Here is a 27,152-nt window from a genome sequence, read left to right as displayed (position 1 = left end):
TTGGGTTAAAGTATTTATTAATAATATATAATCTGTATTACATACCTTACAAAAAATGGCAAATTAAATAAATGTTTAAAAAAAAATGGAACTATTTTTGTTTTTAAATAAAAAAATACAACTATTTGTGTGGTTTCCAAAATCATATGGTAAATTAGACAAAAAATGGTTCTCACTTGAAATTCTCATTTCAGGCCTGGTCTGCAGGGTATCACATACAAAAGAAAATAGACTACAAATCACTTTCTATACACATCCACACATTCATTTCCCTCTAAATCTAAAGATTTAGGAGTGTCATTTGGATTTAAGGTTTCCCCATCAAAACTGAAACGCAATTCTTCCACAGGAATATTTTTCTCCTCGGCATACCTGTGCATCAGTTCTTTCATCTTGGCATCAGGTCTGATGAAGATTGTAACTACTCCTTTCTTATCTGAATTTTGTACTTTGAGAGGAATGGTTCCGGGACTCTGCTTCATTACAGTTGCTCTCACTTGCACAGCTGACTGAGATTGGACCCCACATTCTGAAACAAATTTTGTGATGTGATATGATATATAGGATGCAATATACAGGCAGTCCCGTCTTTACGACGGGTCCAGCTTACGACGTTCCGAGGTTACGACACTTTTCAAATATATTCATCAGAAATTATTTTCCGGTTTACGATGCATGTTCCAGGGTTAGGATGTGTTGTATGCCAATCCGACGGAAGAAATATGGTTCCAAAACGGCAGAATAATCAAAATTTGGAGGTTTTTTTGATGAAAAACTCAATCAAAATGCAATTTACATCGTTTTCTTTACACCCAAAGCATTAAAAGTAAGGTTTTCTAAGGTTTTACGACGATTTTCGACGATTTTTCGATTTACAACGATTTTAGGTTTACGACGCGGCGCAAAAACGGAGCCCCGTTCGTAAACCAGGGACTGCCTGTACAGGGCATATTATGGGTTATGGCATATAAGGGATAAAACTCTGCCACTATATTTACTATTGGCTAAACTGATATACTAGTAGCAAGAGCAATTAAGTAGTATACCTAGTGTGAAACAAAGAGAAACAAAATGAAGATGAAGAAAGGCTTCACTTCTGCTTCATGAAGATTTGCCTTTATAGCTATACAGGCACCGTGTACATAACAGGTACATTCAATAACATTTCAACATATCAGACTTCTTTGTCATCTACATTATTATGGTTTTTTGCCAAGCTGCCGCAAGAATTAAATCCTATGAATTTTAGTGTTTGCTGGGTGTATAACTAATACAGTCCCTCCACACAATCTGAGGAGCCTTCAGAATGTTTTTATTCACTCTGCCACTGATGTTACATTGGTGTCTCACAACCAGCACACCTCTTATAATACTCTGAGTCTGGTACTACTGAATGAATAAAAACAGGCCACCAAAGAAATTTGTATGCTGAAATATATCAATTCTATAAGTAATTTAACCAACCTGTAAGAAGGACGCAAGAAAACCTACCTATAATATCTCCATATTTGAGCTTTAAATCCACTGGACATTTGTCTCGGCAGATGACTTTGTCATCGTGACATAATAAAACTTGTGCAACATTCAAACTCAAGCGGTCAGCAACGTCGTCATACACTGAAGAAAATTTCTGAAACTAAAAAAGTTAACATAAATCAACAACAAAAGCAAGTTACTTTTTTTCTGGTAGAGCAATCTAACCTTCAGAATAAAGCAGAAGCCAATCACTTGTTATATGGAAAGCAGATGGTACAGTCATTAGTTAAATTTAAGACAAGATACATTAGGTTCACACATGTTCACATAGTAGACTGGATAACTCGGAACAAAGCTAAATGAATCTTCATTAACTATATCAGAAAAAATCTGAGAGGCCTAAAAATATGTGCTGCAATTTACAAAGATATCTTTCTGATATTCAACAGCACATCTACACAATGGTCTGGCCAAATTCTCCTTTTCAATATACTACCTTTGCAATATAAAAAGGTTGTACTAAAATTCTGTCTCACAGATATAAACTACTGCATTATAAATGCTTTTCTGCAGCAATCAAGATAGATTAAAACAAACCAAATGATCTTGTTAATAGTGATTAACTGCAGTGTAAAACAGCAACTTTAGAGCACTGTCTTCCCTCAAAACTTTTTACTGTGCCCATGAACCAGTTTGTAGTTATGTAGCCAATCAACAAGGAAGAGAAAAACAAGTTACGTAACAGTTTTCTTATATCATCGGACACATTGTTCAAGAATGACACGCCTGGCAATTCTAAATATGGGGCGGAGCTTCAAAGTCATCATGTTTGGTGTTTGCTAATTTCATATAACCTGAAACCATAAAACATTCTACAACCTCCATATCAATCTAAGTTTTTCTGTAGCAACAGTTCATTAGAATATCAATCATTCTTCTTTAAAACCTACTATGAAACACTTTCATAATTGATGTGATGACACCTAAATGAAAATTCATGCATAACTGGAAACACAATTTTAAATAAGGAGAAAATGTTTTAAAATTTGGGCAATATCCAAGGAAAATTGTGTGGAACAATATAGGAATGAATGCAAACTGTATTATGAAGAGAGAGAAAGTGAGAATGATAGTAAAGGTGGTGGACTTGTGATGGCAAAAGTGGTGGAGAGTGATTAGCTGGTGCACAGATTCCTAGGATACTGGTGGAGAGTGATTAGCTGGTGCACAGATTCCTAGGATACTGGGTAGTAGGACTGCCAAAGTCGTGCTTTACTGTATTGCATAAAATTTTAAGAGACCTTCGTACTTAAATTAACTCTCTAAGAAATTCATACCTTAGTCTGATTTGATTCAACAGTTGCTGTAACATTCAAAGACTGTAAGATGAAGGTGGGAAAAATTCAACCTTAGGCACTGGTCACTCTGTTTTCAAAATTTTATTGGCTTTTCTACAAGCATTCATCCTGCTAATTCTGTAGATACTGCTTTTCTAACCAGCTCTTCCTCATCCCCAGCCTAAACCACTTTGAAATACTATATTTTCCAGCCCCCTGATATCACATCTTTTCACCAGCTCATCATTCGAAGTGAGAGCTTCACACAATAGGTAATAATAATTTAAAGGACTTCAATGTAACTTTTCTAGTAATTCACCCCAATTAATAAAAGACAGGAAAACACATGATTTCATCCCAGTTTGCCTTTTGATGGTTCCACACCGATAAGAATGTGGCATTCTGGGTCTTGTCTTTGATGTCACGTCAAACATTACATCCAGTGTCACGTGTTATTAGGTAGTGATCAGAGAGACCCAAGAGTTGCCTGGAGATGCTGCTTATCAGGTTATGAATTACAGGTGAAAATTTGATCATCACTGATTAATGTTAACATACACACACAAATCACTAGTAGTAATACAAGGTAAAACTGAATTTAATACTGTACAAGACAATGGATCAAATGCTTTGTCAACATTAAAAGCATGTGGTAATGAACAATGCAAATAAACTGTTTTCATTCCTTTCACTGTACCTCCATTCATATTCTCTTTCTTCCATCTTACTGTCCACCCTCTCCTAACAACTGATTCATAGTGCAACTGCGAGGTTTTCCTCCTGTTACACCTTTCAAACCTATTACTGTCAGTTTCCGTTCCAGCGCTCAATGGCCTTAGTTACCCCAGTGCTTGGCATATAAACCAAAACCTCATATTATAATTATGCAGAGAAATAAATTGCTTAAATCACAGCCTGTTAAAAATGTTAATGCAAACTTTTTAACTGTAAGTTTGAAGCAAATATATATATATATATATATATTATATATATATATATATATATATATATATATATATATATATATATATATATATATATATACATACATACATATACATACATATACATACATACATATATATATATATATATATATATATATATATATATATATATATATATATATATATATATATATATATATATATATATATATATATATATATATATATATACATATATATATATATATATATATATATATATATATATATATATATATATATACATATATATATATATATATATATATATATATATATATATATATATTTATATATATATATATATATATATATATATATATATATATATATATATATATATATATATATATATATATATATATATATATATATATATATATATATATATATATATATATATATATATATATATATATATATATATATATATATATATATATATATATATATATATATATATATAATATACATCATACACTGTATTCTACACAGCAATGAAATAATATGAAAATAAGAGTAAAATTCTAAAAGTACATAACATTAAGCAAATAACATAAGTAAGAAACAGTAAAAATGAAACTAAAAGCTTCACACAGTTCCTTGAATAAAAACTTTTTTTTTCTTATTTGTAACATATCATTGTGAACTGTGAGATTCAATAAGATACTGTATCAATAAAGATAACATACCTGTCTCACTTTGCATCGAATGTAATTAGATTCAAACTTGACGAACAGTGTTAGGACCTCATTTTCAGCATCATCATCTGTATCACTCAAGACCATTATATCACCATTAAAACTGCCATCAGTCTGGAAAATTCAATCAAGATCAATGACCTGGCACTAATTATACAATAGCCAAATAAACTTAACGACCATCTCCAGGGTTCCAAATTCCAAATGACAATAAATTTATGCCATCCTAGCTGTCATGACAGCCACTGCAATATTCCACAACAAAGTTTAACAAGGCCATAGAGTCCCATGTCTGTACTGGATATGCTTCTGAAATGAGAAGTAAAAACAAGATTTTTCAGTACAGCATTTTATCCCAAGATTGACCCTTCATGTACCAAAATGGTAAGTAAACTGTATAAGATATATTTCTTTGGTATTCCCATTTACATGTGCTCTTAAGACTGTGGATGACAGATTGGCTGATAAGTGAAGGAAGATATAATAAAATTTTATGGTATGCATTACACATAAACTACAGCACTGCATGTATACTGTAGTATATATGTGTCTCTCTCTCTTACCATATACTTTACTGTATTATTACTGTACTGTACTGTACACTAAAAAAAAAAAAAGAGGGTGTATTGTATTCTATTTTATATAACTTGATAAATATGTTTTTTTTTTTTGTTAAATATCTGTAAATTTTATGGTCAACAATATTATACACTACATTAGGACTCTGCGGGTGGGTTGCATCAAGAATGATTCACAAACCTGTTTTTTCTTAGGAGGCTGGTACTCCTAACCTTTACAAGTTACAAGGGACAACCGTGCTTAGTATGGGTTTGTGTGCTTTTGATACAGTATCTAAGAGCAAAGTTTTGTTAGCATAAGTGCGACTGGAAGAAAGGTAGAAGGCAGGTCATTCACTGAGAGAGAAGAGTAGTTAAGAACGAACCACAAGGAATATGGTATTGCTGGAAATGTGTATTAGTGGTTTGTCTCAAGTTATTAGTTAACGCAACACCAACCCTAAATTCTTGATACCAAGAGTTGCCCTTGTGCTCTCAACTACACTACCAACTTTCAGCATGAATGATACTGAGGTAAATATTCCTAACCAATGCTAGGGCAAATATCCTCCTTTACCTAAATGGTGGATACAGTGACAAAATAACAATAGGACTGAGGCTCATGTTCATTGTAGCAGTCCCTAGTTGTAACTGAAGGCATCTTTGTAAGTAAATATATTAATAGAAATTTATGTCTGGAATTTGAGATTAATTTTGGGGAAAAAGGAAGTGAGTAAGAGTGCTTTACAGTAAAAAAAAAAAAAAACTACTTCGGACTAATTTGCTCTACATTAAAAGACAACTTACTTTCAACTGAGATAATTCTTCAGAGAACTGCTTCAGACTTTCCAGTGCTTTCTTTACGGTATCTCTCCCTTTTCTTTTCTTTTTGGGTATCTTAACTGGAGTATCCAAACATGATATGTCAAGATCCCTGCAGAATAAAAGAAAAACTTTCCCGTCAATTTATTATACTGCCACAGATGAATATTGAGCAAAATGTCTGTAAAAGCTACTACCCTTTGAGAACTTAGTCTTTAATCTAACATACATAAATAGTATCTACAATTCAACATAAATATACACCTTTCATAGCTGTACAAGAACTTCAGTATACCATGTTGTTAATGAAGTGTTTTCTGTTAACCCCAACCTCTAAATTTTTTGCCACATTAAATTTCCCTACTTTTCCCTCCAATGGTTGACCAGTTTTCTAGGTCATCCATAAAAGCACCTCTCTTGATAGCTCAGTGGTTCAAATCCACCTGGTGAAGGATTGCTTATCACTTATAAAATTCCCCTTTGGTGTTTATTCTGAGGTTCACTGATATTAAATGTAGCATAATTTTTTTGAATATGAAAAATGTCACAGTATGTGACAAAAATTCATACCCTACTTCTGTGTAGGTATGTTCTCTGGTTCTTGGTAGGTAACTTAATCACTCTTGTGTAGGCTGATTCAGCTGGAACAAAGCTATGGGGTTATAGTAATAATGTACTGATAAAATTGACATTTTCTTCTGATTTTTTTCCACCAAAATCATAGCCTGAATGAAAACTCAGGCAGGAGGTGACTTGACGAGACAAGAGAGCTTCCAGAGGAAGAGGTCAAGGTTTGGACTGAAATCCTGTTAAAAAATTGGACGAACCTTAGCATGAAAATATGAGCCCAAACAAAATGCATAATACTTGTGACAAAGAAGACATCTATCAAGAAGAAAAGCTGTGATGGCAGATTACACACACACACACAAAAAGTTGAGGTAATACAAATTTTGCAGTCTTTCGCATAAGAAAGCACTCCTGCGGCTTCAGTGGTGAATATGTGGGTCAACCTCAAGACTTTATGGGTAACAAGGATAAGACAACAAAATTTCTGGAATGAATCCTAACTCAGAAAGTCAAATCATCAGAAGCACTGTTGTATGAAATATATATGATCTGTCTTTGCCAAAGGGAGAAAATATTAAGTACTTTATTTTAATTTTCACCTCTGTTAATTTGCAAAGATCAAACTGTGAGTGCCTCTCTGAGGTTTGAACAGCAACAAAATATGGCAATAACACATATGATAAGAAAACATAAATAATCTGATCACTAACCTGAACAAAAAGGCTAACTAGCTAACAGTTCCTACTAGTTAGATACAAAAATCATTGCAAAAGTTACAAAAACTATTTCTAAAAATCAAACAGACTCAAGAGCTGAATATCAGAGAAACAAATGTAGTAATAGAAGTCCTCTCAGGAACTGGGATCTTATTATTGCTTTTAAGTGAAATAGAGACAGTAATGAGACATAAAATTAAAATTGAAATAACCCACAGCAATCCTGAATGGTTCCAAACACCTGAGAATATCTGCCTGTTGACCAGTCAGCAGAAACAAGCATGTCCCAACCTACCCAAGTTACCTGATCATCATTTTTTCCTTCTACATTGGGCTTACATATCTTGGACTGATATGCAACAAGTAGACTAGGTCTGAACACTGGTTTTGAGGCGAGACCAATGGATGAGCAATTTACAGTGTTGTGTGCTTCCCATGTGCCACTAAGTATAAATTATGGTTTAAAAGCAGTACAAAACAGTCTTACCCTGATTTCTTTTCTGAGGCTTCCTCATCATCCAGTGGAGTAATGGGATCGCATGAACTTTTCTCATTATGTAACATAACTTTTTTTGCTGCAGTCTCTTCTTTTTCCATATTCCGAATTTCCGTAAAGGCTCTCTTTAATGCTGCATCTCTTTTTGCTGGGGAGAAATTGAATCGGTATTTAAAAAGGAAAATTACAATGTTTTCTTCCAAAATGCACAGTTCATCATCAAAATAAGTAAAACTTGTGATATCTAAAAATTTACCGTGTAACCATGTCCAAATACAGTGATGGGCAGTATCTATTTGGGTTTTTAAACAACCACTTATTTTAGGACAAGTGGGTAATGTCTCCTTAGAAGTTATTTGATGTCACTAAAAGGGTCAAGGTCATTCTGGGAGGTAAAGTAAAATCAGAAAATTATAGAAATTCAAAATGGTGGTATATAGCAGTTTAAAGTATCATGATAATACTACTGTAAGGGGAGATATGGAAAAGAAAAAGAAAAAGTTTATATGAAATTCTAAATTTTCTCAGAAATTCCAGTTATCTTGTAAACTGTCACAGAGATATCACTATCATCCTCCTTCATCAAACTGCAGCCACAGATTTACCATGAATAGAAAGCTCAACACAATTTTTATAATTTGCCTTTATGGTGTAATTTTTATGAAAATAGATTTCTTAATGAACGCCATCTCTTTCTTTCAGAATTGTCACTTTGTCCTAAACCCTGCAGAAAGTCTAGGTTTACCTCATTGGAAACATTCAGACACCTTGTTTCAGGGTCCCCTTGCAAATATTTAGGTCCTTTGTTTTGGGACACTTTTGAGTTCCAATACATTGTAAAGAGACTGACTGCCTCTGTGAAATAGTCCAGACCTTTTTAATGTAATTATGAGTACTTCCTTTAATTTAGAGAGATTTCTTTTACAAAGAAAATGGTAGTTTGATGGCCTACAATCCAGGTCCTTCAGTATATCTACAATCTGAGCATCTGACTTTATATGTCTCTACAGAAAAGCATTTAAAAAAATACATTTTAAAAAAATCTTGGGGTCACTCCATCGTTCCAAGTGGCCAAAAACACACTTGTAGGGAATGCTTCCCACCATGCAGGGGTCTCTTTATAGCAACTTGACATGAGAAGAATTTATTCTCAAGCTCTCCTAAACAGCATCTTCTCTGTGACTCAAAAGTCTGAAAAGTCTAGATAAAGAGTTCAACAAGACTTTTGCCCTTCAGGACTTTACGACAAAATCATTTTACCTACTGTATATCTCTAGCACAGGTTAGCATTTCACAAACCATATTGACCATCAGCAAAGACCATCCACTTCATGAAGTGACAATCAATGAGGCTTCTGTTTCCTCACCACAGCAGATCCTCAGCTACTTTTTTGGAGGCCATCATTATGCCTCTTTCTAATGCTGGAGACACCCATAGCTCAATGGATAAGGGAAGATTACTATATTGTTGCTGCTTATGACCGATTTGTCAAGCCAGTGTTTAAGTAAAATACTCTTAGGTGTCTGCCCTACTGTGACAAACCTAATGTTGTAATATGACAAATTCATGGTAACTTGAACTCTAAGTTCCTTGAAAATGGAAAAGATATACAGGTTTTACAAATTGAAGAAAGATGAATCCATAACCTACTATGAAAACCTACAGTGACAAACCTGATGATGCACTACATCATTAGGAGATATAAATTTTATATTTAAAACTGTTTCTCAAAATGGCAATTTGAAAAGTTTACATATCAAAAAAGCAACAGTGTTTAAAACTTAAAAAATTCACTAAACTAAACCTACCATTGTAGTCAACAAAAAGTATATCCTCCTCTTCATAATCTGAAGACCAATTCTCTGTTTCATTATTTTCTTCAGCGTCTTCTAATTTGTCTTTTACAGGACTTGGGACTGGTGATGAGGTGTGTGGGTGAATGTCATCATCCGAAGACTCTGCTCCTTTGGAACTATGAGGATGAAAAACATGAATAAGGCTGGCAACCAGGAACTACAATGTGGACAAAACATGGAAAATATACCAAATTAAAAAGAAATTTGTATTTTTCCCCAACATATGAACCTACGTTTTCATATATGGAGTGCTCTGCACTTAACTAGCTTTGGCTGTTCTCGACTGTCTCTGAAAAACAAAATCCTAACGCTACCTGGGTCACACGGTGTGACCTGACCCCCAACCTCCCATTGTCTTCACAGTCGGACTCGTGTTTGCACGTTTCCCACTTCGTCTCTCTTGTTTAGCGTCCATATTACTTTTCTTCTATTCTGTGTGACTCAAAGTATATGCTATACGAATAAGGAACCAGTGCCTTTCATTATATGAAAACTATATGACCATACACAATTGAAAGTTTCTTATAGAAATTATAAAAAAACAAATCAGTTACAAACTGCCTCATGATTTTCAAAGAGGGCTGAAGAGAAAATATAGCTTTGAATAGGTTTATTTTACTTGGGCTTGAATTTAATTAGGATGAATTTTAGATTAAAAATATAATATTCCATTCAAAACACCTACACCTTATTGACTACTGTTCTCTTGCTCAAAACTGATCATTTTTCATTACTTCATCACTCCAGGTATAGACCAGCAACAAACAAGAGCAAAATAATCACAGGGAAAATGAAGAATGCAAGCTCCTCACTCAAAAAAAATACAAAAGCACAGAATATAGTACAAATATATAAACAAAATTACCTACCAATGGTTAACGACACCAGCTTGTTAGCTCTGGAAAAAGCTAAATACTTCAAAAGAAGCAAACAGCTTAAAAAAATGCAAAACAGTAAGGAAAAGCTAAACATTACACTTCATATGTAAAAATAACCCCTTCCCCTCAATCTCGGGACTTGACACAGAAGCATGAGAGGTGCTGCAGGTGGACGGACTGCAGGCTGACCATGCATGATGCAACCTTACTTCTTTCAACTTTTCAAGTCCAGCTCACACGGCATAGGTTGAATTATGATTACTATTGAGTTCATATCAAAACTAGCTTTATTTCACGAACATAATATTTTAATTATAACTGTTATTATTAGTATTGCATAATACAGTGCTTACATAACCACACAATACACTAGTACTGTACAAGTGGAGAGAGAGAGAGAGAGAGAGAGAGAGAGAGAGAGAGAGAGAGAGAGAGAGAGAGAGAGAGAGAGAGAGAGAGAGAGAGAGCTTTCAAGTTTTTAAAGTTATTTACATTACTATTATTTTATGTGGGTTTCTTCTATACTATATATTTTATTTTTGTAAAATATCAGTAAAATTATATTTTAGTCTTGTAAAATATCAGTAAAATTCACTTTAAGTTTTGGCAATCTGGGCAAAAAAATAATCAAAACAAAAATTAACTAGATATTCCTTGTAGTGAGTGTTAAAGTCAAGTGGGATGCCTATCAACATGGAAATCATATGCCATCACTATGCAGCCTATTTTGAGAGAAAAACAGAGTACTCAATTATTGTAATAAAATATTTTTGTTAGGACACAAGTAAATAACTGCTGTATCCAATATGGCTAAAATTATGCAACCACAGAGTGCAACTCTATAAATATATAAAAAACAAAGCATTAGTTAATTTATTACCTAGGAGTCAAAGTGAAATTCAATAGTGAGTCCGGTTCCTTCTCAGGAGAGGATGGGATCTCACTTTCCAGTTCATCACTTGAGTATGTGACATCAAGGCTAATCACTGTTGGTCTAGTCCTGGGTTGTACATTTCTTCTGGATCCTGGAAAATGAAGACAAAGCTTTACTTTATTCTGTCAAGAACTCCAGGAAGTTCATGTGCTCACAAAAACATTTAAGGTTAAAAATAAAAAGTTTAGGTTTTTCCTTCAAGCGTAACCACAGTTATTTTAACGAACAGAATTTCCAAAACTACCAAAACCAGTTAAGGTTAAAAATAAAAGGTTTAGGTTCTTCCTTCAACTACCTTTCTAAATGAAGATGGATAATATAACAATAGGGGTAAAGATTTTTAAGGAAGGTCTGGCCCAGTGTAACTATTGTTACTGTTATTATTCAAAATATTCAGATAACATGCAAAGGACAAACTACCCCTGATTTACAACCAAAATCAATTGCAATCACAATCTCTGCCGCAATATTATAAGTTCAGAAAATAAGAGAGCAAAATAATACACTTCTCATTCATCAGGTGGCCAGAGCATCTATCTTAGCATCACAGGTGTGATACACTGCTACAGTTTGCCACCCCATTAGATCTCGCAAGTGCCTCATCTAAGCTCATATCTGATGTCTCTCAGTCATTAACTAGAAGACTACATCCCCTCCTGCTGTTTGTGAAAAATTCAACAGATACCTGACATTACATTTTTCAAAAATCATATCCCACTGCACCAGCTCAGCAATCATTAAGAGGGACAGTATTGAACTGTACTACTGTACTGCAAACACTACTGTGTAAAGGGTTTGGCAGCAAAAAAGTCTACCCATAAGTCGAGAAGCCATTCATGATATGAATAAAGTACAGTACAGTATGCTACTTAGCACTTTCATAGTTGGCCTGTCCTCCGTCATCATTACCTAATTGTCTGGTTAACCTATACATTACATATAACTAACCATACGGTCAAGGTCATGTCTATCTTCCAAGACCCTTAAGGACTTAGTTGGTGAGGACAACAAATGCACCTATGCAGCAAGTCCTGGTTGGCTGAGTTGTTTAAGAATGTTTAACCTTCACAATGCAAAGTAACTAAAGAAACATCAAAACTAACATGCTGAATAAAATTCTTCAATGATGATGTAGGGATGCTTTGAAAATGGACATCAGAACAGAGTCAGCCCTTGATAATGGAAAGAGTGCAAATACAGTAACCTCTCCGTTATTTTGCACTAGTAAATCCAAAGGGGGTTGCAGTTTTCTGCAAAATGAAAAAAAATAAAAATACACTTGACCCATGCTAGCCTTCACCTTACCCATCCTACGTAAACATACCCTTGGACCATAAAAATTAAAGAAGCCAAAGAAGAAAAAATAAAAAGCAATTTAAATTACATCCCATGAACACACTACAGGCAGTCCTCGGTTATCGGCGGGGGTTCCGTTCTGGGGGCGTGATAACCAAAAATCGCCACTAACCGAAAATCGGCGTTTTCCAGGGCTTATCGGTGCTGGAAAGCGCCGATTTTCAGTTACCAGCGCCTCTGTTAGGTATGTATTGGCGCAAATACCCAATTATTAGCACCAATAAGCGGAAATCGGCAATTTTCGTCACCAGACAAGCCCGTTAAACTGATCGCCATTAACCGGGGACTGCCTGTGTCTCACTATGAACTCATTAATAGTAAACAACCTTACTTGTTAGGTGCACCACTTGTAGATACTGAAATACATGCTAGGTGCACCACTTGTAGACACTGAAATACATGCTAGGTGCACCACTTGTAGATACTGAAATATAAAGCCCGTACTATGCATGCCCAGGCCACTGGCCAGATTCCTCCCAGGTACCATTCTCCTGTGTGACTCTGCTGTGTTCAGACATACAGTACAGTATTTTGAGTTGCCCTACTGGGATTAGCACTTTTTGCATTTTATGAGCTGTGTCATTTATTCAATCATTTGCTTTATACTTATTCTTCATAATGATAGGGGCTTACAGTGCTTTGTAAATATCAAGATTTTACTTAGTGTTGGCAGTGTGTGCCAGTGGCACCACTTGCAAACCAGGTGTCACTCAAAGTAGCTTTTCCTTTGTTTACTGTATAAATGCAGTCATGCACTACAACACAGGAGAAAGCAAATGACCAGTGGTCTGGCAAACAATAGTCCAAAAAAGAATTGAACTTGTACATAAACAGCTAACTTGGTTTATAAGTGACAGCATTGAATACAATCTACATGATCAGACTGCTCAATCAAATCCCCCTACTTCAGAATCATGCAACATCAATAAGTACTCGGTAGCTACATATCTGATTTAATATTATATCCTACATACCAGAGGAAGAATCTTGTGCACTGACAAAGATTTAACGTAGAAGAATGGATAAATCCTCTTCAAAAACAGAGTACACAGGCCTCTGACATGCAAGCATAACTAGAAAAGTACATAAATAATTATCAGAGAAAAATAATATACTGTACCCCTCCGTGATGACCGTGGGGCAGATAACGAATTTCTATTGGGAGGTGGGCGATTGCGGGGAGTTCTGGATGGCCCTGATTGATTTATCCTACCTCGACTTCTACATCTTCCTCCTTCGGTAGAGCAGAGCAAGGTGACAGTTACAAAGAGAACAAATTTTTGTAGGTGCATCTACAAATTCCAACCAAGTACGGTAGTTGAAACAAAAGCAAAATGAACTTCAGCATCGTCTCATCACATCTCAATAAGAAATTGTACAATGCACTACTGGCAGAGTACGTAGATAAATAAAGAATTCGAGAAAAATATACTGTACTCCTTTGTGAAGACTGTGGAGCAGATAATGAACCTGTGATGGGAGGCAGCTCATTAGGAAACATGGTGACTGGCCTTGACCGATTTATCTCCTTTTGACTTCTAGTTCTCCCTCCTTCAGTGCAACATAGTAATGTAAAGAGTAAGAAAAGAAGTTTTTTTTAAAGCCAAGAAGATAAAAGGAGAGCAAAATGAAATCCAGCATCCTCTCACCATAAATAAAGATATACAAGAAAAAATACTGTACTCCTTCTAGAAGATTGTGTGGGCGATAATGCATTTGTACTGGAAGGTCGTTCCAAAACTCTGGATACCCTTGGTCGATTTCTCTTCCCTCGACCTTTAGGTCTCCCTCCTTCGGTAGAGCAGAGCACAGCAAAAGATTAAAAAGAACATTTTCTGTAGCTGAGTGCACACAATTCAAACCAAGTAGTTATAAGAAGAAAACACTAATTAAAAGAATATGAGCAAAACTTTGTGAACAGGGTGATGTGACACTCACACTGAATACTGCATGGATTACTGCATTCCTCCAATTTACAGTTGGTATAATCACAAAAAGCTACTAAAAGTGAGTTTTATCCTAAGGTTTGTGAGCATCCAAACTCAATGCAAGAAGACAGGTTTTGCATAACTATTAGAAAGTTTAATATGCATGATGAACTACAGCACCCTCTCATCGCATTTTAACAATATAAAATACCAGCCCTTTCTTTTAGTACACAATATGTACACAAGTTAAATATCTTTTAGTACATAATATATACAAAGTTAAATGGAAGCTGAGAAAGAATTGTATAAAAACTTAATTCAAATAGCTTACAGCCACAAATGTATGAGAGAGAGAGAGAGAGAGAGAGAGAGAGAGAGAGAGAGAGAGAGAGAGAGAGAGAGAGAGAGAGATAATCACCCATACCTCTGATTTTCATTTCACTGTACATCTTCTCGGTTAAAAGTGTAACTGATCACCAATAAATTGCCCAGAATAATGTTAATTACATTAATTTATACAAACTCAAGAAATTTTTAACAATATATATAAATCCAGCAAAATACACTCTCAGCAAAATATACTCAATGTTAGTGAGTTTAAAATATGAAACACTATACAGTACATGAAAATAACAGCTGTGTGAGAACACTATCTGGCTATTCAGCAGTGCACAGTAACTCACAGCAGTTATCACGTACTGTGTTATTATTTATGTTGATAGGTTATGTTGCAAAAAAATTATTTTATGGTGTTTTCATTCAGTTTCCAACTGTTTAAAGTATGAAGTAAAGTACTGAACTTTTGGCAAAAGGATTAACCCTGTTTAAGATATACACAAGTTGCAGATATGCAAACCTAACTAGAAGGAACAAAATAAATAAATTATAAAAATATACAGCATACATATATCACGTATCAAACAAGATCAGCATAATATTCTTTACCCCTCTGTGGAAACTGTGGGACTGTCAATGAATCTGCATTGTGAGAAGACAGGTCGACAAGAATGGCATCTGCATTGGCAGACGGTGGGTTGAGTGGACTGACATTGGACCTTCCTGACTGTTTCCTCCCACGACCTTGAGACTTTCTGGCTCCTTCAGTGCAGAACATGAAACAGGAGATAATTTTCTGATGTCACACAATATTCCAAAAAAATAGTTGCAAGGGAAACTAAGTTACTGGTAATTAACAAGATGAACACTATAAGAAAACACTGTTTAAAGTATGAAGCACTGAATTTAAATTTGGCAAATGGATTACACAAGTCACAGATACAAACTTTACTAGAAGAAACAAAATAAAAAAACATAATATTCTTTACCCCTCTGTGGAAACCCTGGAACTGTCAATGAGTCTGCATTGCGAGAAGACAGGTCAACAAGAATGGCATCTGTATTGGCAGACAGTTGGTTGACAGGACTCATGCTGGAACTTTTTGACTGTTTCCTCCCACAACCTTGAGGCCTTCTGGCTCCTTCAGTGCAGAAGAACAAGAAATAGGTGATGAAAGAAAAATTTTTCTGTCACACAACATTCCAATAAAGTAGTTGCAATGGAAACAAGTTACTGGTAGAGGTTACTTAAGTCAATATACTGTACAGTCGTTACGTAGCAATGATATTCATCACAAGTTACAACCTACGAACTGGAGGCATAAATTTTCAACACAAAGCAGTGACATAGAACAGCTTCTAAAATATCTACAGTACAACACAAGATGAATTCCAGCACTCATTTTTCACTTCCAAACAAGACACAGGTTTTACTGCATTAGGAACTAAAATGATACAAAACCTTGAGGGCTTTCTAGAAGAAATTATAGACATCTATTCACAAACAATTATAATATACAAGAGCTAGTTATTCAAGAAAACTATAAACAATAAATGACATAATAATAGCTAGCCTGAAGAGCTGGATGAGGAATGAAAGGAAAGCCTCTGAACATAAACTAAGCTCACGATGATGATGAATGTTGTGGTTAAGGGCATATGGAGATGACTGTGTCAGCAGTGGCAGAAAGGAGGCTCATGTTCACAGAAAGACACTGTACTAATGACGCTCTGAATGAACCATTTATAGAAGTTTTTAAACACTGAAAAGTGCTGGCCATTGGATCAGTAAATGACATCCAGAACATTAGATATATGAGAAACATTTAGGATCTACACTATGCCACATTACATCCTGCCAGTTTAAAAGGCTTTTCACGTTAACGATCCCCAAAGATTGCTCTAACATCTAGTTCTCAAGGCTATCTGATTTGAACTCACATATTCTACTGTATTGGAGCTTTCTCTTATTTATTCATAAGACACAATGGGAATCCATTACGTATACAGTATTTCAATCTTTGGTTTGCACTTAGCTACTACATAATTATAGTCTAACAGTCTCTTTAAGTACTAGGCTTCAAAATCACGAGGAAATGAAGCACATTCAGAAAATATTGATTATCTTACTGATAACAGCTAACCAAAGACTCGGCAATGGTAGATGTGGTTGTCTAGCCTTTAACCACCAACCAGCCCAGAATAATTCTATAAAAATGAAGCCACCATTAAACTAGCCAATTCACAATAGGCTAGGCTTACGCCTAATCTAATTCAGCACAACTCGGCAGATTCACACGAATCTAACCTTATTCACTCGTATTCAAGTCTTCAAGTCTCCATATTTGAGCTTTGGTGGATAAGCCATAAGCCTAAGCTAGTAACCGATTTGGGAGCTTCAAGTTAAGCATCATTCCTTTGTGAAAGATTAAATGGCCTAGCTACTTATTTGATCATATTGTTAAAGCTCCCAGTTTTACAGAAAATGACCCTTTCGATGGAACAAGACTTAGTTGGCCTGTTTCTACTCTAAGCTATGACAAGCTATAGCATTCTAGGTCAGGTTAGGAAGGGAGGGTGGTCTTCAGGCTCCTCCCCCCTCCAAAAAAAGGACCCAGCACCCAAGGCTGCATTAATGGTAAAACTGAAGACTTCTACCACGTCCCTCTAAGTTTGGTCACTACATGGGTGCCATGTTTAGTCCCAGCCCCTTGGGGATGAATATAAAAGCATAAGTGAAAGATGGTAAATAGTGTAGACACAAACAAAAGACATAAACATCAACAAAACCATAAAGAAACAGTGTTAAATACCCCAGTCAATGACTGGTGGGAACCAGGCTGCAGTTGTAGTCTTGAGTTTAACTGTGTTAGGTTAAAAAGTTAATTATACTTTAGTTTTATCAGACCACTGAGCTGATTAACAGCTCTCCTAGAGAGGGCTGGCCCGAAGGATTAGACTTATTTTACGTGGCTAAGAACCAACAGGTTACTTAGCAATGGGAGCTACTTCTTATTGTGGAATCCGAACCACATTATAGCGAGAAATGAATTTCTATCACCAGAAATAAATTCCACTAACTCTTCATCAGCCGAGCCGGCCGGGGAATCGAACTCCGGCCCAACGAGTGCCAGTCCGCAGCTCTACCGACTCACCCAACGAAGAGCTTCGTGTTAGGTTAAAGCTGGCTATGTTGAGATGTAACCCGGGGTATAATTGCAGACTAACGCCACAGCCCTCTGGCTTGGAAACTATTGGTTTAGGCTAAGTGCAAAATGGTGCCAGGTTTAGCATCAGCCCCTCGGGGAAGAACATAAAAACAAACAAATGAGGGCAAATGGGCCTAGTTTGTTAGACCTATGATATACAAGAGACATAGACTAGCCTAAACACAAACAAAAGACGGCGATTGACGTGAATCAGGCCATGGTAGTTCGCCTCGTGGTAAAACTACAGAAGAGCTCCACACAGACTATTACCTTGGAAACTGACTTTTTCTATAGCCTAGTAGGCCTATATTGGTTGTTTATCGATAATTTACCATTACTTTTCGTCGGTCAACAGTAATTAACCTGTAACTAACCTCAGAACTGATATGCTATTGTACGCTGGCCATCCTGGAACGCTATCGCGCATGTGTAGTGTTACAGGGAAACTTTTGGTAAAAAGTGGTGGTTTCCTTTAATGGCCTCCGCCTCCTGCTAAGTAACATGGCCTACTAGGTTAGGTTAGGTTAGGGTATGTTAGGTTAGTATGGTTCATTGTATGGTAGTTCTAAGTAGGTTATTAGTTCCGCACAGACTGTAGGCTATGAATGGTTACGCGAATACGAGAGGGGTTTCGCTAAGGACATATACTACAAAAGGGGTACCGAAAATCCAAAATATACTACAAAAGGGGTACCGAAAATCCAAATTACAAAAGGGGTACCGAAAATCCAAATTACAAAAGGGGTACCGAAAATCCACTCCACCAAAAGCGCACCTACAGTATAACATAATCGATAACTTTCCAGGATGACCAGCATACAATAACATACCAGTTCAGAGGTTAATTACATTCGGCCGCCAAAAAATGACGGTAAACTGTTAACGAGCAACCAAAATCCCACAGGAAAAGTCGGTTTCCAGGGTAATCCCCGGAAGCGGAACAACCCTACAAACAAACACTGAAATCGCTCTACTAAGTCTATCCTCTGAAACTACGTCATCTCATTTGCATAATTCTCACCCGGCGTTCTCCTGGGCATCTTCGTTGTTTTTCCTTCTCTTTTAGTGAGTTTGGCAAGACGATTATCAACACCGACACGAGACTAAGGACACGATTCGAACATGGCGGGTTCACTTGACTGCGTTCTTCCTTGATTGATGTTGTCAATGTTTTGATTGCGCGAACGTTTCTGTCGCGGGTATCGTACAAAGTGGCGAAGTTGTCATACTTTATTCCCCAAGTCATCATAAGGAAAAGATTATTACGCATTAATCTCTCACGTGTTTTAAACGGACGCTTGAGATGTACATAATAAGAGTATTCATAAGTTAATCTTGTGAATAAGTGTAAACTCAAAATTGAGGAAACGCTGATAATCAAGTAATCTCAAACTGAGGAAAAAATGGTATGAATTACCTTGAGATGTAGTAGCCTACATAATAAAAGTATTCATTAAGTTAACCTTGTGAATAACTGCAAATTCAAAAGTGAGGACACGCAGATAATCAAGTAATCTCAAATTGAGGAAAAATGTGGTATGAATTACCCTTTTTTTCATGGTTTTAAATTCACACGAGATGTGGATATTGCAAGTAGGCCTACTTGTAAATAAACCTTTTTAACCACCGTAAACGGTAAATTGAGATATTCAGTAGATAATTCAAGAATTTACAACTTGAAACAGAAGAATGATGTTCCTGGATCTAAAAAGAAAGTTTACGATTACAATAAAAGGCTATGATTGGGAGAACTGAGGGTGTAATAAAGGAATTTCAAATTTTATACAGTACATTTGAGAATTGTTGTGATGAAAGTGCACCTCGTGTATATATAACAATTGTGAAATTATTTGGCCTGGTCTGAATGTCGGTTTGAGACCATTTACAACTGCAGTAATAAAAGAAAACTTCTACGAAAGGGTTGACGAGTTGATGGATAGTAAGTACAAATTTCTGGAATAAGGAAATGGACTTGAAAGGACTGTTAATCTGTGATAGTGAAGAGATAGATGCTGCTGATGATGCTAAAAGCCTGTGAACATTATTGTACGTGGAGAAGGTACAACTGAATGGAAAGGCGGGAAGATAGAGTGACAAATGTTATAGCATGGATAGGAGTGGCCGATTTACATATGTGGAGGAAAAATATATGTAGCGTGTTGGCATAAAGCCAGCTTACTCTAACAACAAACACCAATTGGATGTCTGCTGTCTTTTTGTGAATGGGCCCGAGGAAATTATAAATAGGCTACTAATGAGTCTAGAAACACAATGCATCGGTAAAGGGGGCTCACCAGTTTAGAATATCTCGAAGATACTCGTATTCTAAGTCATTATATTATAAAGTAATCAATACCGTATACCCATGAAGGGCGTTGGCGCCATAATAATATCACTTATCAACGGAAATTGTCTCTGCAGCTGACTGAAACTGTACGCTAACTGTGCAAGTATCAAAGTTTTAAGTAACGGTAACGAATAATGAAAGGATACCGTATAATATAATCTGTACAGGAATACTACGGGTATGATGTATTGCGCTATCATGGTGAAATTTAGAGGTATTGGTTGGGTTATTGGGTGTACCGGGATGGGGTTGGTGTGACGGTTGGGAGGGGCCTCCTGTGTGCAACTACGAAGTCCCATCCCTCCCTCGCTTACTGGCCCTGGATAACTCGAGCTCAGACATCATGAGTTGTACACGATCAGTAAATGAATTCAAATTTATGATTATTTTTATTTTTATTAAATAATATATATCTAAAAAATTCGCCAGAGAAGACTAAAATTCGCTAGAAAATCCGCAGTTCGCAATAGCCTTTGAAAAGTCGCTAAACAGGTCAAAAATTCGCCAAATCTAGCTACTTTTTCGCCAAGTTGGGTATATCGCATGATTCACTGCCAAGATGCCACGAACCTTGATCACATCGTACTAGATTGACACCGGATTCCACTTGATCACAGACCTGACATAACTTCGAAAAGGAAAGGCCTTGTTAGACACATTAACCTTAATAAGTTAATATAATATATACGATAAAATTACTCCTGTTTAGCCAGTAGTTAGCGTATTCCATGAAATTTAAGAATCACGTACGTTTGGCAACGATATTCTCATTTCGCGCTCCCTCTTGTGAGTCAACAGTCTTTTTTTTCAGGTGGAAGCTCCTAAGAAATTTGAAGTCGAATTCATCTTCTAAAGCGGGTAACAGAACACATAATATCCATAAAGACTGGGAATTCAAGTAAGTATTGCATCTGGCCCCTCTGTATCGTAATAATGCTTAGAATATCTGAGTAAAATGGGATTAATATCCCATTCAACCCAGGTATTCTAAGCATTATTATGAATGACGCATGCCATAAGCATCAGTGACTGTTGTCGAATCTCGATTTTTTATGTATATAAATGGACAATGATATCAGCAGTTACAACTGAGTAAAGCAAGGTGGCTTAAGAGTAGATTTATCTCAAGGTGATAAGGTGAGGATTAATGGTGGCCTGCTTTGGGGATGAGAAATGAGAGAAGGAAACGTTCTTGACAGCCTGAATCGAGTTAAGCGCGGTTGTCAAATAGCACATTCTCCAAACAGGATGTGCATTGAGCTCGTACATGAAAACAGGTCAAATTTAGGATACAGAATACACTGCAGGTATTTTATATATCAAAATTATATGTAAAAACTACAACAGAATCATAATCATCTTAAAAGGAGTCTATTTTAAAAAAAAGTAATTATCTGTCATCTCGCCAATCTTTGTATGGCAAGTTTTTCATCACAAATATGCTTAGTGTGTTTGTATGACCTAATACACATTCATTCGTCCTTCCTTCCAGAGAAGCTGGCGATGGCAAAGAAGGACTCGGGCATCCTCATCAGACACCTGAAGGAGGAAGATGTACCAAAAGTGAAGGCTCTTTGCAAGACGGTGCAGAGTGAGTCAGGCCGGGATGAATTTCTCGTTCATCTCCGTCGGTTTCTGTCGAGTAGACACATCATAACGACGCCAGCTTTCTTCTTTTGTTTGTATCTTTTCTTTCTGAAGGTGAGAGCAATCGATTGTTTCATTTCGTACCTTTCTGGTTTGCATGTGTTGTCAACTTTGCTGTTTTATACGACTGCTGAAGCTTGGTTGCCATGTTGCAATCACCCAGTTCCCTCCCCTCCCCTGTTCTTATTTTTTTTAATGTTTTAAGTTGCTCATATGTTTTGATGAATTTTATTCTTGATGAACTCTTGACCACGGCTATAGCTAGGTCTTATAGTATTCAAACCATTCCTTGTGCTATATACTTATCCTGTCTTCCTTTCTAACATTTAAGTTTTCTTTATACCTTACTAAGTTAGTCTGAAGATACAGCAATTCAACATATCCTGGGAGAGTTTATTCCTATTTAAAATCCCTGCTGGTGTTAAAAGTACAATTCTTGGAACAATGGGTCTTTTTTCATAAAGAAAAAACAAAGATTTACAAAATGAGTTTCGTGGAAAAAGACAAGAAATGACCTCGAGATAAATAACTCCAGATTACAGAAAGCAACGAATAAATAACAACTTGGAGGTAACGGTTGTTTTCTGGTTAGATGATACAAAAAGGTTTTTTAATGGGCCAGGGCCCCTTCCCGCCACTTATGAAAGTAATGACGCGCTGAAATAAATATGAATACTATTTCTCTATTGAAATTCTTTTTAGGATAGGTGGTCGTTGGCCATTATGTCAAAGTTAACACACCTGGTGTAAGCCTATTTCATCAGTCTGATACTAGTTCTTTGCCACCCTTTTATCTTTATTGTTTGCTTAGAAAGAGGGAACTCGCTTCTCATTTTCTTTTCAGACGGACGCGTTGCCAGCACTGAAAAGCAGCACACAAAGCGCCATCATATGCGAAGCCGTCAGATTCTTCTTCTTCTGGCAGAAGATCAAACGTGTCTTCGGTGAGGGAGAAGATTTGAAAGACCCTTTCCTTTATTATCATAAACCTTTGAGGTGCGTTCCGAAATATACGCTCTTTTCACTGACCTATGATCATCCGTTCTCCCCACATGACCGAATCGCCTTGAAATACTCTGATCCTTGTTTTCATTGAACTAATTAAAAACTTTTGTTGCAGGTTCTTTCTCGTAGCTGTTGTGGACGGAGAAATTGCCGGTACGGTAGCAGTCAAGGAAACGGAGGGGCCAGATGTTGCTAAATTGCTGAGGATGTTCGTCCACCCTAGTTTCAGAAGGAGAGGGATTGCTTTGAGGTATGCTAGACGCTATAAAAGTAAACACAAACAAACCATACAGTCATAAAGGCTACAAGCTCTATTTAGGGTCATCAAACTGCTTAGAACCTACGATATTTCACTTACTCTTTATTCTCAGGTCGAGAATGGTATCTGGTGGTCCGCCTGAATACATTGCAGACTAATATCCAGCACTTTTACTGGTATGATCAGAGATTAGAGTCAGCTGTGCCAATAATTATTAATGTAACTTTTCTACAAAACAGATTGATCGACGCCAGCCACGACGAATGCAGAAAGCTCAAGTATGGCTCCGTGAGCCTGAGAACGCACACCACGAATGAGAAGGCTTTGAGCTGCTACGAGAAGGCCGGGTACGCCATCGTTGGAAGGAGGAACTTCGCTTCAGTCTATCCTCACTCTTTCGACACTATACACTTCGTCAAGGACTTGCACGGCGATGATGTTAGGTTCTGAATGGGCAAGATACACATATGAACGGTTAGGAATGTTCAGAGTTGCGGAAAAATGGTTAGAAAGCTTTCAAGGTACCTTCTTTTTTTTCACGCCATAATATTAACAGGCCTAAGATTAGACCAGGCTCCATTGGCGATTAGTTGAACGCGCTGACATTTAAACCTAATGTTAGTATCATCACATCTTGCTGATATGTTTATGTATGTGCGTGTTAACTTGGGTATTAATAAAGAGATATCTGTAATTCTTCCTGATGTTATGATTCTGAGTTCAAAACACAGGTTTCTCATCGAATATCGAATGATGATTCCAATGCGAAGGTAACATTTGTAGCGGCACCAATAATAATCATATATTATCCACTCGCTACTATTTGTTGCTTTCCTATTTTGTCTGAAAATGTGAGAATTTAAATTCGGTTTCGTAATAAGGAAATGTAAACACTGAAGACGGTTGTTGTAAACAAATACTTTTAACTGTTTGCTTGAAGACAGTTATTGTAAATGTGTCAAAAAAGTATTTGCTTGAAGACAGTTATTGTAGAGAAGTCAAGATAACTTTGCTTGATGAAGACAATGATTTGAAGAAATATGAATATAACTGTGCTCGAAGAGTTATTGTAAACAGCTCATGATAACTGTTTGCATGAATACAGTTATCGTAGAGAAATCAAGACACCTGTTTGCTTTGTTGTTAATTTTAAGCTGGCCTTATGCCAACAATGGCTCTTGCTCGTGGTGATCACAGGATGACTGTTTCTGCTTCGCGTACGTCTATACAATGTTTCCTCATTTATACGCATTTTATTATATTCAGCTTTTATTGCCTGACTCAAAAACTGACGGCCTAGGGAGGATCGGATGGCTGCTGTTCTCCTTCCAAACCAATTACTGTCACCCTGTGGCCTATATGGTCCAATCCACTTCCGTTTCAGGTCAAACTGAACTGACTCCTCCAGGGGCCAGATGATTCGCAATCAACCAATCAGAAGCTAGGCTCATTAGGACAGTTACAAGTGGCTACTACTATAGCTTCAAAAACCTGGACAACGGCGCCAGTGACCCTAGTCACTGTAACGCCAGATATTTCTTTATATTTCACTGCAGATTTATATTCATTTCTTCTTAGCCGCTTAGCTTGTGGGTTGAAGTGAGAGATATCGCAGGTATTTCAAAGGAATTTATTTAAGAATTCTGGCAAGGAAAACGCACACATGCATGATGCACATGAAAAAACGTACATGGGTAACTCTGTTTCTCTTCGTAAAGGCATTTCACTGCTCGAACACAAAAGGAGAATTGGGGTTTATTTAAACGGAGCAACAGGAAAGGAGATAAACACCTTATCGACAGATTACGAGTTACAAGTACTTATAGATACCGCAACCTATGCTTGCAACTGAATGACATTTTCTTACGTTTGAATCGCTACAAAAACGCCCACATGAGTTTTCAAAAAAAAAAAAAAAAAAAAAAGACGTTCATGATTACAGCATAAAAAAAGTCTAATAAACAGAAATGATTGTGCAAAATGGAATACCTAATCACAGACCACAGATGATTTTCGATGCTATTGTACGTCCGATAAGCAAGATTGTAGCTAAAATGTTACGTGTGAATCCTGACGGTAATTTGCCCAAAAGGTGGGCCTCGTTTTTGGCAATAAGTAATTACAATTTGGGAGAGACATGATATATATATATATATATATATATATATATATATATATATATATATATATATATATAAATATATATATATATATATATCACAGAATATTTTAGAACTTGTGAAGCAATTCTGATAACTCCACGTGTTTAGCAATATTACATTTTAACGTTAACACTGATGAGAAACACCCTTCAGGTGTTCTAAAGTCTTTGTTTATTTTACACAGTAATATATTTACTATATAACTGTGGATTTTTATTACACAGATTTTTTTTCCAGAGACTGAATTTCTTAGCAATATTAAAATTAACATTCCAAGATGACTTATAATCTACTGGGAAATGTACTCAGGTTATGGCAATTCTTCAGTTCTCTTACTCTAACAATAACATTCGTAACAGTATCTAATCTAGGTACTTGAAGTATCCTGTGGTGTTTTGAAATTTCATTTGTGCTTCAAAAAATTGTCAAAAATCATTATGAGCAACGGTCGGAGACCTTTCATTACAGAAATGTTAAAAATAAACAGTACAGAATGGAAGAGAGCATGGAATTTGGGCCAAAGACCAAGCGCTGGGACCTACGAGGTCATTCAGCAGCAAAAGGGAAATTAGCAGTAGAAAGGTCTGAAAGGTGTAACAGGAGGAAAGCTTCGCATTTGCTCTGTGAAATAATTGTTAGGAGAAGGTGGATAGTAAGATTGAAGAAAGAGAATATGAATGGAGGTACCGTAAAATGAATGAAAGGGGTTGCAGCTAGGGGTCCAAGGGACGCTGCAAAGAACCATTAAGTAATACCTACGGTGCACCGCGTGAGGTGCACTGACGGCACTAACCCCCCTACGGGGATGATGAGTACGAGAAAGGTGTTTAGTATTCATAAACACCAGTATTTAAACTATACAGTTGCAGGTAAACACTAGAATCCGAGGGATTATTCAACACTACAATGAATTTGGTTTAAGATTAATAGTATGGCAACGACTGTATAAATTAAATAAATAAAATAAAAGGATGATTTTAAAACTAAAGGGATTCTTAATTCTCTTGAGGCGAGTATTTCTCTTGTATGAAAAGCATAAAAATATAAACCTGAATGATAAAAGATTTGATAGAAACAATCGCCCGCTGGTACGAGATAAGAAGAGAAAAAGGTGCCCAGTGCATGATATAGCCACCAAGATAATCCATCTGTATCATTTCTCTGGCGGTGGGTGACCTCTGAAAGCAGCAGAACTTGCAACGGCTTTTATGTCAACGAGACTAAATATAGTCGTGTTCTTATCCCTTTGTCCCGCTGCGATTCATATGAGCCTGTGCCCTGCATTGTACTGAACTGAACTATCAGTCAGTCAACGTGCCTTGACGTTTGGCATTTCGTAGCTACACCGCAAAGGTTACCTCATTTTCTTCGCTTTACCGGTACCAAAACATCGTTATTGCTGCCGAATGCGACTTCATTTACTGCAATCAGAAGCGACTAGACTTTCCATAATGCTGACGTGCAAGATTTAAGTCCCTTTAGCAACTTACCGCGTTTATTGGCCACCTCTGTACAAGGACCCGCGCTGGATTACGGCTAGTCCGCGGCTGAATCTAAGCAGTAAGCAACTGAC

The 27,152-nt window shown here is 36.5% G+C and overlaps 2 protein-coding genes across 12 annotated transcripts; one reads left to right on the top strand and one right to left on the bottom strand.

Moving 5' to 3' along the window:
* LOC136842878 (uncharacterized) lies at nucleotides 1–27,152 on the bottom strand. 9 transcript variants are annotated; one of them, XM_067110776.1, is made up of 13 exons: nucleotides 27,070–27,152; nucleotides 15,940–16,092; nucleotides 15,560–15,712; nucleotides 14,370–14,477; nucleotides 14,124–14,237; nucleotides 13,807–13,920; nucleotides 11,277–11,421; nucleotides 9,471–9,634; nucleotides 7,653–7,809; nucleotides 5,865–5,991; nucleotides 4,492–4,614; nucleotides 1,492–1,636; nucleotides 1–529 (listed from the first exon to the last, which is right to left on the bottom strand). In XM_067110776.1, exons 2-13 carry the CDS (start codon nucleotides 16,040–16,042, stop codon nucleotides 240–242), a joined length of 1,743 nt encoding a protein of 580 aa, XP_066966877.1. In that variant the 5' UTR covers nucleotides 16,043–16,092; nucleotides 27,070–27,152; the 3' UTR covers nucleotides 1–239. The 9 variants fall into 9 exon arrangements, with proteins under 9 accessions (XP_066966877.1, XP_066966875.1, XP_066966876.1 ...); XM_067110774.1 differs by lacking the exon at nucleotides 27,070–27,152 and adding an exon at nucleotides 19,181–19,339; XM_067110775.1 differs by lacking the exon at nucleotides 27,070–27,152 and adding an exon at nucleotides 18,430–18,561.
* On the top strand, nucleotides 21,286–24,114 carry LOC136842882 (uncharacterized). 3 transcript variants are annotated; one of them, XM_067110788.1, is made up of 5 exons: nucleotides 21,286–21,404; nucleotides 21,999–22,207; nucleotides 22,998–23,149; nucleotides 23,274–23,408; nucleotides 23,657–24,114. In XM_067110788.1, the coding sequence occupies exons 2-5, from the start codon at nucleotides 22,010–22,012 to the stop codon at nucleotides 23,865–23,867; spliced, it is 696 nt and encodes a 231-aa protein (XP_066966889.1). In that variant the 5' UTR covers nucleotides 21,286–21,404; nucleotides 21,999–22,009; the 3' UTR covers nucleotides 23,868–24,114. The 3 variants fall into 3 exon arrangements, with proteins under 3 accessions (XP_066966889.1, XP_066966890.1, XP_066966888.1); XM_067110789.1 differs by lacking the exon at nucleotides 21,286–21,404 and adding an exon at nucleotides 21,674–21,813; XM_067110787.1 differs by lacking the exon at nucleotides 21,286–21,404 and adding an exon at nucleotides 21,676–21,783.

This window comes from Macrobrachium rosenbergii, chromosome 10, assembly GCF_040412425.1.
Source record: "Macrobrachium rosenbergii isolate ZJJX-2024 chromosome 10, ASM4041242v1, whole genome shotgun sequence".
NCBI lineage: Eukaryota > Metazoa > Arthropoda > Malacostraca > Decapoda > Palaemonidae > Macrobrachium > Macrobrachium rosenbergii.
The sequence above is the reverse complement of the archived record's forward strand: the minus strand, read 5'-3'. Positions and strand labels throughout refer to the sequence as shown.

Excerpts from the sequence above, each read along its gene's own strand:
- LOC136842878 (XM_067110774.1), bottom strand. Across the intron at positions 14,478-15,559 it reads CCCACAGTTTCCACAGAGGG|GAGGGAGACCTAAAGGTCGA; the intron begins GTAAAGAATATT and ends GCTCTACCGAAG. Across the intron at positions 7,810-9,470 it reads ACTTTTTGTTGACTACAATG|CAAAAAGAGATGCAGCATTA; the intron begins GTAGGTTTAGTT and ends ATTTCTCCCCAG.
- LOC136842882 (XM_067110787.1), top strand. Across the intron at positions 22,208-22,997 it reads TGTATCTTTTCTTTCTGAAG|ACGGACGCGTTGCCAGCACT; the intron begins GTGAGAGCAATC and ends TTTTCTTTTCAG. Across the intron at positions 23,150-23,273 it reads TATTATCATAAACCTTTGAG|GTTCTTTCTCGTAGCTGTTG; the intron begins GTGCGTTCCGAA and ends CTTTTGTTGCAG.